The following is a 12,129-nucleotide window of genomic DNA, read 5'->3' as shown; positions in this document are numbered from 1 at the left end:
GCCGTAATGAAAAGAAAAGGTCTTTAAAAGGACTCGAGGAATATTGCATAGTAAAGATTTATTTAATTTTTAAATGGGAGTAGCTGACAGCATCTGAGCTTAATTGCTGTCCTTCACAGAAACTAACCATTTAAAACACACAAGGACTAATCCGGAGGTTGTTCTCCTCTTAGGAAATCTAAGTAACCATGATCTCGAGCGCTACTTCTCAATCCTTAATTTTAGTGAGGAGATACATTAAATACACTGTTTCTCACAGCAAGAATGCAAATTCCACTTGCTTCAGTAGCTTTGAAAAGAGCATTTATTTCAAACTTGTACATGATTTAAAAGAGAAAGCTTAATTAATAATGTTGTTTCCAGCCAGATGGCCAGCTATTCGTTTTCAGTCATCTCTTTCGGAACAATTCACCAGAAGTCTTCAGATGCAAAGGAGTTTTAAAGCAAATAGATGTGACTGCCCAGCACTCTCGGTGGCTGCCAAAACGTTCAACAAAAACCACAGCTTATAGGTATAGAAATGTTTAGTTTTTCCAACTTGTGTTGCTGTGGGTCATAGTTGTAAAAGTCCACCAGCAACAGCACAATTGCTTGACAGACGCACATTTATTTCATTTAACATTTTGTATTTGGATGGCATTAAATTCACATACGGTTATATAATATTACTTAAATGAAAACATGAGGCTACATGTATAGTGTTTCCCCTGGACTTGTGCTAGCAGACTTCAAACTTAAGCTCAGTAGCAGACCACTGTGGTATGATGTGTATCAACCAGTCAAAATATTCCATGTGGACAGGAGGCACCAGCACAGAGATGAATAGATAAACGTTATGCAAACCCAGTTAAGGTTTACCACTAAACATCTACGGAATTCTAATATTCTCACTGACGTAGCACCTACATATTTTCAAAGAAAGTTTGCAACAAAAATTAAAACTGCTTTCTTAGTATGAATGAGATGCTGAACAGCAACAGAAAGCTTTTTAAAGTAGCAAGGAATTGGGTTTTGCAGCAGAGTCTACCTCTCGAGATTTTATGAGCTTTTCACAACTGTTATTAAATTCTCTGACATCCTTGTGAGGCAAGTACTGTATTTGCTAGGTATTTAAGGTAAAAGCAGGTTAAACGTTTTGCTCAATGTTACACAGTGGTATGGAACAAAACCTGATGTTTTCAGTCTTCCCTAACCACAATGTACATTCATTATGCAGTAATCCACAAATGAAAACCAATCTTAATTCAGTTATGACTGGGAAAAACAAATATGCAATTGCAACTGTATACATGAACTTTCAGCCTATAGTTCTACCAAACACGCAAAACCAGATTTGGAAAAAAGCTTCAGTGATCAGCTGTCTACCTACACACAAGTTATTTATGGCATCTAATTCAGAGCAAAGCTCAAAACAGTTTGCAGACTGCCAGCAGACTTTTACTGGCGACAGAAATCAGCTATAAAGTAGTATTAGCTTTGACAATCAGACAGTGATTATCTATGGTTTTTAAAAAATTACATTTAGTCATTTTGTACAGCTTGTTTCTAATGCAATGGTTTGAAATCAGCTAGTTTCCACTTTCTACCATTCTAACAGTCATCTGCAAAAACTCAAAAAAAAAAAAAAGCCACAAAATTTTGAACAGAAAACAATAATAGTAAACAGGCCAATACAATAGCTTTGACTTATGGCTTATGTTCAGTAAGTCAGGTAAACTTAGGTCCAAGAAGCAGATACGGAGAAAAATTAGCCAAATCGTATGCAAGTTTCACCATTCCAAGCCCATGAAACTCTTAGAAGGTAATTAATCTGAGGTCTCCAGAGTTCCCTGGAGTTTCACTTGAAGGTTGCAGGCCAACACCAATAACTATTCTAGACCTTTCTTCCAACAGGCTGCTGACCATGGGAGAAGAAAGAGAGGACAGATGTTATTAGCAGACCTTGTGCTCTTCTGAGTTCAAGGCCTCTAATTGTGGGTGGGCTTTATCTGGGCCGTGCAAGAGGAAACCCTACTCCTTCCTGTATTTGTATAGCTGTGTGGCAGGGGAGGTGGAAAGGGGGCTCAGGGAAAAGTACATTATAAGGGCTTCAACACTGGTATGCAAGTTGGCTAAAAATGGTTAAATTAAAAAAAAAAAAAAAGAAGAAAAAGAAAAACCCCACAGTGAGAACAGCCAAACGCCGCCTTCTGCCCAGGCACAGGATCTGGAGCCACTGCCAATGCCAAACCCACCGAGTGGGATCTCAGCTACAAAATGTGGAGATCCTCTGCCAAGCCACACTAGTGCCCATCAGAAAACCCTCAATGAAACATGAGCGAGAACTCCTCCGAAAATGAAATGCTTTGCAGAGAAGTATCATTTTCAACAAACTTCCAGCTAAATTCTGCCTGGCTTCCTGCCAGATTTCCAGCCCAAGGCTGACAAGTCCAGTCTTGGGGGGGACTGGAGCCCTCAGGTCTCACAGGCTCTGCTGAGCAGCCTTCACGTCCTGCAAAGAAGAACCCATAGAAGCCCCAAAAGCCTTGAATTTAAGAGAGAAAAAACAGATAATATTAAACTTACAAACACCTCTATCCTCTGTTTTCAGTTCACTGCTTGCTTGTGCTGGCCTGACTCTCCTTACACTTGCATGTAAATCAGAAGTAAATTTACTGAAATCCATGTAATTATACAAATGCAAAAAGAGTGGGAAAAGACTCAGACTCGAGCTGTTTATTAGCCTTTCTTTTAGGCAAAGAGTGCTTTTTAAACACTGATATAATTTTTCGGATACTGTTACACATGTGCTACAAATTGGCTATGCATCTGACTCAAGGGGAACAACAATTTGTTCAACAAATAATAATAAGAAAAGGACCTTTCTGTACAGTTCCACATGTATGGAAACCACAGACTTTATATCTCTATGAAAAAAACCACATCTGGTCTTTCTGAGTGTAACAAAATTAAAGGTGCTTGTAGTTGGGTCTTCCCACACAGCAACACTTAAAATCCAATTATGGAGGGAAAGGAAATTTTGGGACAAAAGCGTTCTCTAGCTGTTAAGTAGATAAAGCAACAACAGTTGCACATTCAACACAAAAACAAAGAGGCATTCTCATGTTCCACAGGTGTCTGCTACCAAGCCCAAGATTTCTGTGAACTTTAACTGTTCTACATTTGTGAAGAGTAAGTGAATTTCTCTTTTCATGTTCAAGCAACTAGAACAGGAAGCTCGAAGTTTTTCCTCTTTCATTGTGAAAAAGGAGAGTCAGTATCAGCATCCATCATTCAACCACTGCTGGCTGCAACTTCACCACAAAGGAGGAAATTTCTGGTTTGACTTCCTTTTTTAAAAAGATTGAGTTATGGTTAATGAACGTCACCAGTTCAAAGATAATCTCTGACCTTTCCTATGACACAATTTTAAAGGAAAAGTTTAATGAAATTTTCAGGTTAGATAACTACAAATTACGAAGTGAGCTAAGGATGGTCCACCTAATACCTTGACCCTGAGACTCTCCTTCTGAAGGACCCCAAAGTCTGGAGGAAGCGAGGGCTGCAGGCAGACAGACCGACTCTCCTGACACCTTGTCCCCTGCAATCTTCTCTCCAGGATTTACAGATCTCACTTTTTGCAACTTGATGCATATTCCTCTGGAGATGGAAAAGCAGATGGTTTCCTTCACGAGGTCAGGCACGCCACCCACCTGTGGTGAGCGTGCAGGTGCCCTAGGACAAGGCAGACGCACACAGACCCCCATCACACGACTACCTGAAACGTGCAACTTCTTTGCCCTCATAACCTCAGTGCTGAACAGCAAGTGGGCTGTAAAGGTATTTCTAATGACAAAATTTATCAAGATCACCTATTCACCTTTCCTAGAATTACACAGGTTACATTTCTGACAGGTAGGTTTTTCTGGATTTTTAAGTATGTTCTTTCAAGAGGCTAACCAATGAGATTTATAATTTCATCACATCTTCCACATCAACAGCAGCTCCTAATACTTTAAAAATGCAATCAAATTGACTCCTCGTGGAATTGCACGATTCTGAACGCAAGCAGGTTGAAGAATCAAACTCACAAGGAACAACTACCATTTTGTCCCCTTGCTTCCTGGTGTCTTTTCCCAGTGCTGCTCCTATCCACGGACATCTGCTGCTTCACAAGTGCATTCCTGACGTAAGCAAGGCCAGTGTTAGCAATCATTGCTCACACTGAGTAATGCCTGTTCATGTGGAGATTCTCCACTGTAGAGAATGGAATGATGGTTCAATACCTGGAGCAACTGCTGGGGCACACAATCCCACAGATTTCCCGACCTCCTCATTTTGAATAGCCTAAAGTCTGTCGGCAGCACACACAGCCACGTGGGATGGAGAAATCTGCCTTCTCACTAAATGAGCAAAACTGGACATTTGGATACCTGAAACAGTATAGCTACAGCAGCTTTGGTTTAACCTGCTGCTTAGTTGACAAGGAAGATTTCCTATTCCGGAGCTCACACAGTTCCTGGGTGAAAGCAGGACGTTATTATTTCTTTCTGGTTTTGTTTGTTTGTTTCAGTTTTTAATAAGGGTCCTATTACCATGCACAAGTAATCTATTCCTGCTTGCATATGTGACCTCTGCTTCTGAAGGATCAAGCCTTTACCAGAGAAAGCAAGAGCTCTGGCTTTTTATTCTGTTTCTACAGAGCCACAGGACCAGCAGCCATCAAACTTTCCTGCTTGCCTAAGGGCAAGTCCCACCATTCTGACAGTGATGGTAAAGAGATGCGGCAGCAAATGAGGATCAGGTCTAAAAGGCTTCAAAACATCTTTAAAAGCAGCATTAACTGCAACAATTGACACATTATTGTCTCTTCAGTTACACAGAAAGTTGTGCTACCAGCGACAAGTACAAGAACCCAATTATTAACAACTTCCTTGTCTTTATGTTTGGACTGGAGTGCATATAACAAAATGTAATTAGCAAACATTTGCTAAGCTTGGTGGAGTCAGCCTCCTAGAACCAGAGTGCCTGGACAAGAACCTCTGCCCTGTCTTTATTCCCCTTGCTCCTGCCTGCTCTCTTCACTGCCAATCAACACAATCAGCTTTGGACTGGAAAAAGCTTTTTACAGAGCACATCAAGGCAGACAAGGACAAAAGTTAATTAGGACTATTCATAAGGCTTACTGGAAGAGAGTGCTGCATCCCATCCCTGAAAATTTAATTGCACTCAATAAAGGAAAGCTAGGAAAAAAAAAAACCACCAACAAAAAACAGGAAAAGATAATTTGGGAATAAAATCTGATTTCGATTTAATTCAAGCACTGTTTGGCCCTATTTATTTCATAAAGTAGTTCATGCAGGATAATGGCATTATTGTGCATCTAACAGCATTAGAAGCTCCTAATAAATTAACAAGTGAAAATTAATGGCTGCTCAGTCCATTAAATCTTGTTAATTTTATTTTTGTTGCAATAATATAGCGATCACAAGTTTACATTATTAAACCAATATTTATTAGAAGAGCTCATTTTAATTGGATCCCTGATGTGATAATCCCATACAGTGTGTATTTCTTGATTTCATCAATTTTTTGCATTTATTTCTCATTATATTTAAATGACTGCAGTGTTCAGGGTCTTTTCCTAATACTATAAAAGTTAAACAACCATTTTAAACATTTTATTTCACAAAGATTCAACACTTACTACACAATATAATGAGGATCTTATGAGTCCTTCCAGAAGCTATTTAAAATACTGGAGTCTCTTGAGAAAGAGGAGAAGAAAAAAAGGCAGAGATATGAATATTTGAAAACATCTCAACAAACAGTAAAATACATTTTTCCCCTTAGTCAGTCAATGTTCTATATAGACATTGCTGCATTGTCTTTCAAGTCAAGAGGAGTTTTACTACTGGTTTTAATGCAAAATGTTAGCTGGCCTGCACATCTAAGGAAAAAAAAATATATTGACACAAGGTTTTGAATTGCATTGGCTGCTGACAGATTACAAATTTGAGAAGACATCTTACTAAGGGCTGGGTCTGATGTGCTTTTCCAGCAGCAACTACTTTGAGGGAAGGGGCTGCAAGGCTGGATGATGCTTTCTCCCCTGACCTCCCTCCTTTCCCCAGTTCCTTCATCTCTGCCAACGTAACTGAACACGTAGTTGCTCCCTAACTGGCTGTATCAACATTATTGCTTTAGCTTAACAACAGCGTTTTGTTTTTTAAAATGGCATAGTGTGGACTACAAGTCAACTACACCCACTATTATCCAGGCTAACCTAAGAGGCAGTAACTCTGATGCAACAGTGGGGACAAGTTGTTGGAGGGGCTGCAGGGAGCAGGAACCTCTGTGCCCAGAGAGGGGGACCTCTGGGGACATGGCAAGGAGGAAGATGAGAAAGGTACTGATGGACAAGTGGGACTGCAGGCATAGAGTACACCTGACTAAAGGCCTCTGTCCACTTCCTTAACATATTTTCACCTTTAGACCTGATCTGCAGTCACACCGTGCCACAAAAGCTAGTTACAAACAGATTTGTAAAGCGGTGTCTACCCTGCAGCTATCACTGCCACAGCTAACCCAGCTCACGTGGGTACTGCTAGCAGCACAAAGGTTAGGATAGGGCTGTAAAAACCTGCCCATAAAGCTAGGTCAGTACATAGGTTAGTGCACACAGTCTTGTAGCAGTAAAATTACCAGCAACAGAGAGCTAACAAGTATAATGGCAGCTAGACTGTGTTTGCACATAAGGACTGTACTGTAATCATCTCCAGTGCACCACCATTATGACAGTGCACTCTTAAACAACTCTGTGCAATACCAGAGCTCCTCACATACAGGGACAGGCCAAATTGAATACAAGGTACTTTACTTTAAAATTTGTGTTAAAAAAAAAAAATACACAAACTTGCACTTGGATACACAAAGCTATGACCAGCCCTTTGCTTATTACTGAAACCAGGTGGGCACCAGTCTCAAAAGAAGAACGTACTTCACAGTCTTGTAGATAGCCTCTGCCACTTACTATATTTACAGTTTTCATATTTTCCTGGTATCAAGGCAAACCTAAGAACATGGTCAATTCTTGTAAATATTGCACAGTCAACCTCCAACACAACAGAAGGTATGCTCACACCCAAGACGTTCCTATTTATTATCTCTGGTTTTCCTCACCAAAATGTAAATCATTTAAGGAACACCTTGTTCAACTGCTTTTAAAAAGTAAATGCACCATGTTTCCATTTCAGTTGGGACATTCTATACTTATCAGATGAGTTCCACAAGAAGTAACATCCACCTCTATTCAAAACCATTTTCTAAACTAAAAAAAGCACCACTTAAAAGAAGGTGTTCCTTACACGCAAGAATCCTGGCTCCCCTAAAACCACTGGTGATATAAAAATTAAATAAATACAGTAATAGGTTCAAAAGAAAAATATGCATATGAAAATTTATCACAAAATGTCATGAGATTTATGTCTTAATATGTGTAGCACCACTAAAGCTCTTGAAACAAAGCATTTACTATCTTGTTCCATATCAGCAAGACTGTATGTACTGTACAGCTTTTAGAAATTACTAAGTGCTCATCACACGTTCCTGGCTTCTGCAGTTCAGACCCCTATATAGGGTAAGAGTTAAACACTCTTCAGCTAGTATACTTTATTTCTAGGGCAAAAGGCTGATGGTTTGTCAGGTGCATAGTACGGCCTCTCTTAATATCAGGAATAGTATGAGAAACTCACTGCTCTTCTCCCACGGATGAAGTCCACAGGGTTCTGCAGGTATGCAGTAATGCCAGCTGTAGACTTTGCTGCCATCAGATTCCATGCTTACTGTACTCTTTGGTCTCAGAAGCAAATAGAGCCATCAAAAATTCAAAAAAATCTGATAGCAGCTGGAGCAGACCTAAGCTAGCTCACAGAGCAAATTAGAGAGGCTGCAAACTCAAGCACCTGGCTGTGCTACCAGCACACTGTCCTCAAGTTTGTCTGAAAAGTGACAAAAATGTCCGTCCTGAAAGCTGGGCTTTCAAGATCAATGCAACAACTACAAAGGATATATTTTAATGGGCAAAAGAGTGTGTGTTTTCAACTTTATCGCCCGATACAGTATGAAAAAATGTATTACTGCCACGCAGACCCAGCCTGCTACAACGCCTGACACCAAAGCCCACCAGCTTAGTGCATGGAGGTTTAAAGGCAGCTCCCTCCTGGAGAAGGATGGGCTTCAGCAGTGGTGCGCCAGACAAGGGAAGGATGGAGAGAGGGAGGAAGGTCCTCTAAACCAGCCATTCTGTCCAGCACCAGAACTGTGGCACAATAAACAATCAGATGGTCTGTGACTGGGAAGTTTTTCAGGTGGAAATTACTTCCTGTTCCAGCAGAAAAAAACAAGAAGGAAAAATCCTGCCAGCAGAGCATTAGACTGAAATCCTTGAAGGTCTCTCCAGCCTTCTGCTGTCTGCCACAGGTACTTCCAACAGAAAACTTGGGGCCTGACATGTGTGTCACATCATCCTATAAATGGAGCACTTGGAAAAGTAACACATGCTGAACAAATACACAAGCAAATAAACTATTCATTGTTTAATAATCCATCAGGAGATAGAACGTAGTATGTAAATTTCCAGTTCCAAGTAGATAGAAATGACAGCAGGAATAAATTTGGTATTCTAATTCCTTAGGCCTACAACAAAAATTAATTTTTTTCTTGTTCTTTCTTAACACAATCCCACCTGATCACTACAAGAATTTGCTGTGTAGCCCTTATTCCCACGAGCAATGTTTCTGCAAAGCTCAAGCACTTTTACATCTGAAACTTGCTTCGTCTCATGGATACAATAACTAATTTTGGACTTACCCTGCTCCTGCTGGGCCAGAGTCATCACTGGCATAGCTCCACTGTAATTCAGTCTACTGATGCATTACAGACAATGCACAACATGATCTAATCCTTAATGATGGTTTTTCCCCTCTTCTTCCCCCCAACATACTTATCTGACTAAATAGTAAAATTACCTATGTAGAATTATTTTAAAAAATATAACAAACATCAAACTAAAACCATACTAAAAATGTCTTGCAAACACTAATGTCGAATGACACAATAAGACACAGCTCTTAAAGTCACAAGGCCTCGTTATAGTTCCCAGCTCTGCCACTGTTTCACATGTCCATCCCATTCCCCAATCTCTGATATATAGATATTAACCTGTCAGTATGCTGTTGCAGAGGGTCCAGCACAGACTAACGTAACCACGCTCATTTGGATCTCTGGAATATACATACTAAACAATAATAAAAGTACATATGAAATATCGTGTTTAAAAACTAGTGCAAAGGCATAAGGAGCTACCATCAAAATATGCTGACACTTCCCCTATACCAAGGTTTAAGGTCTGCAGGATCCAGGCTCCGCATCATAAGTGAACATGAAATGTTTTAATTTCTGTACAGATTTGCTTTAACAGAGCAAGGTCCAGGAGAAACAGATATTCACTTCTGCACAGTAGGAACAGCCAGGACAATCTCTGGAGGTGATAATATTTACAACTGGTGACATCTACTTGTGTTGTTACTTATTTTCAAGCTTTAAAACTATTTTTCTAAATTAAAACATCATACTCCACCCATCTCTCTGCTTCCTTTGAATCATAAAATATCAAAACCTCTCTCCCTTATCTAAATTACCTTGCTACTAGTAAAAGAAATACTAAGAGGCTTCACACTCCGCTCCCTAACAGGTCAACATCAGCTAGACACAATACCCAGGTCAGATCAGTGGGGCTGCTCAAGTCATTTTCTTCTTTTGAAATGGTAAGAATTTCAGGGAAGTGGTTTAAATAGGGTATAATCTATGTGGAAAGCATACTGCTTACCAAGAATTTAAAAAATACAGTGTTTAAGGCATTTCTATCAGGTGGTGGCTCTACAGGTTTTGATTTCTGCTTCAACTAGGCAAAGCCAGAGTAACTCTAACAAAGGCTGAGAGGTCTATTTGCATTACTGGCCAAAATCTTAGCCACAGTCATTCAGCACCAAAAAGATCAGGAGATTTTATTTTTCCTTTTAAAAAAACACCACAGTTGTTGGAAGAAAATTTTAGGAGTTCCAAATATCCACATTTCTAAGCTACTTGCTTCACTTTTTCATGCAACAGATGCTGCTTTGTATTAGCTACTGCATATTAAATCATTCTGACAACCAAGAAAGCATACATTTGTTTGTGCGAGAGAGAAGCATGAATACACACACACAGAGATATGTTCTCACGCAGAAACATACAATTATGCAGCATTCAAATATTTGGGATGAACTTTGGCCTTTGTTTAAAAAAAAAAAAGCATCCTCAAACAACAGTCAGTAACGGAATCAGCAGTCATCTGGCTGAGCTCACAGAAATCAACAATCTTCAGCAATAAAACACCACTTGTGGCCAGCTATTTCAAAGTTACTTGGAAAAATTTTCTTAGATGGGATACTTCTATACACGTTCTTTAGGATTGATAACGGTCTTATGGATCGATCTCGGAATCAAGGCTAAAAATAAGATCTGTGTTAATTCAAAAAATGAAAAAAAAAGTCAGTTATATTCACCCTCGCATGCTTTTTTGCACTCCAAACAATCCCCTTCAGCTATGCCATTTGCATTCCCGATTTAAAAAATAATTTGAAAACACACACACAGCAGGGCTCTAAATCACCTCTTCAGAGTAATATCTGTCTAGCTAATATGGAAGAAACCAAGCAACCCAAACAAAACTATTTTCCTGACACATTAATCAAAAGAAAATCTTAATGTAACAGTACTAGAGAACACGCTGAAACTTTTGACAATGAGAGTATCCACAATAACTGTAATCCAGAGCGCTTCCAACTTTTTTTTTTTTTAAATCTCGGCTGGAGACATATTTTCTCCACTACATTCCCCTCTCACTTTCTTCCTCTCTTGTTACTAGACAGTATTCCAATTCTGTAACCAGTTTGTTGTTTTGTTGGTTTTTGGGTTTTTGTTTTGGTTTTTTTTTTAACTATATATAGAGCCAGGGTAGAGCAGGTAGGAGAGGACTAACACCGCACCGAAGTGCGGCGGGGCTGGAAAGCAAAACAAGCTCTCTACCAGGCTGTGCCAGAGCACGCCGAGTCCCTCGGGAGAACGCTGCTACCGACGGGCCTCCGAGCACCACCGTGCCCGCCCCGGGGGGACCCGCGGCTGCGCCCGCCCCGCCGGCCCCTCCTGCAGGAGTACCCGTGCGGGGGGCTGCAGGGGTGACCCTCGTTCTGTGTGCTCCCCACCACCACGGCCAGGCATCTCCCGTACCTGGGGATGGTGATGCACTTGGTGTTGATGTTCTGCGTGGTGATCGCCTTCTCCAGCTCGTCCAGCTGCCCCGTCTTCTTCAGCTTCTTCACCAGGCTCTTCACCGCTTTCTCGCACCATTTCTCCTCCTGCCCGTTCTGCTCCCCTTTCTTCCAGCCCAGGAGCCGCTTGACGATGGGAGGAGTGAAAGGCAGGATGGAGGACATGCTGGCTCGCCCGGCAGGGCCGGCAGCGCCCCGCCGCTGGCTCCGCGTTCGCCCCGCCGCCCCCCGCGCCGCTCCGCGCAGGCCCCGCCGCGCCGCGGGCAGCACAAAGCCCGGCCCCGGGCGGCGGTGGCCTGGCTTGGCCCGGCGCCGCTCCGCTCGCCCGCCCCGCCGGTGCCTCAGCGCCTCGGGCCCGCGGCACCAAACTTTGCCCGGAGTTCGCCGCCTCTCCCCGGCGGCGGCGGCAGCTCCCTCCTCCCCCTCCTGCCCCGCTCTGTGTGCGCGGAGAGGCGCCCACTCCAGCTCATTCCCAGTCTGTCTCTCATGCAAATTGCCTGCTGGCCGCCCCGGCCCGGCTTCCACCCCCTCCTTCCCTCCCAAACACGCTCACTCACGCCGCCGAGGGAGGGCGGGGAGGCGGCCGGCCCGCCGGGAACTCCACTTCGCTCCCCCCCCTCCTCGCCGCCGGCGGCAGCCCCCGCGCTCCCGGCAGAGGCCCCCACTCCCCGGGCGGGACGGGGCTCTCCCTCCCTCTCTCCCTCAGCCCCGCTCCAGCGCGGGTCCCCCTCAGCAGCGTCGCGCCCCCGCGGCCTTCTCGCCGCGATCCCCCTCAGAG

The 12,129-nt window shown here is 42.5% G+C and overlaps 1 protein-coding gene across 1 annotated transcript in view; it reads right to left on the bottom strand.

Annotated features, from left to right (window-relative positions):
* The window catches only part of SMAD3 (SMAD family member 3), a 78,173-nt gene extending 66,489 nt beyond the window's left edge, over positions 1 to 11,684 (bottom strand). The window contains exon 1 of the mRNA XM_054837293.1: positions 11,311 to 11,684. Within this exon, the coding sequence (XP_054693268.1) occupies positions 11,311 to 11,516 (206 nt within the window). The 5' untranslated portion in view covers positions 11,517 to 11,684. The remainder of the gene's footprint in view (positions 1 to 11,310) is intronic.
* Positions 11,685 to 12,129: the final 445 nt, after the last annotated feature.

This window comes from Grus americana, chromosome 10 (genome assembly GCF_028858705.1).
Source record: "Grus americana isolate bGruAme1 chromosome 10, bGruAme1.mat, whole genome shotgun sequence".
NCBI lineage: Eukaryota > Metazoa > Chordata > Aves > Gruiformes > Gruidae > Grus > Grus americana.
This window is presented reverse-complemented; position numbering and strand designations above follow the sequence as displayed.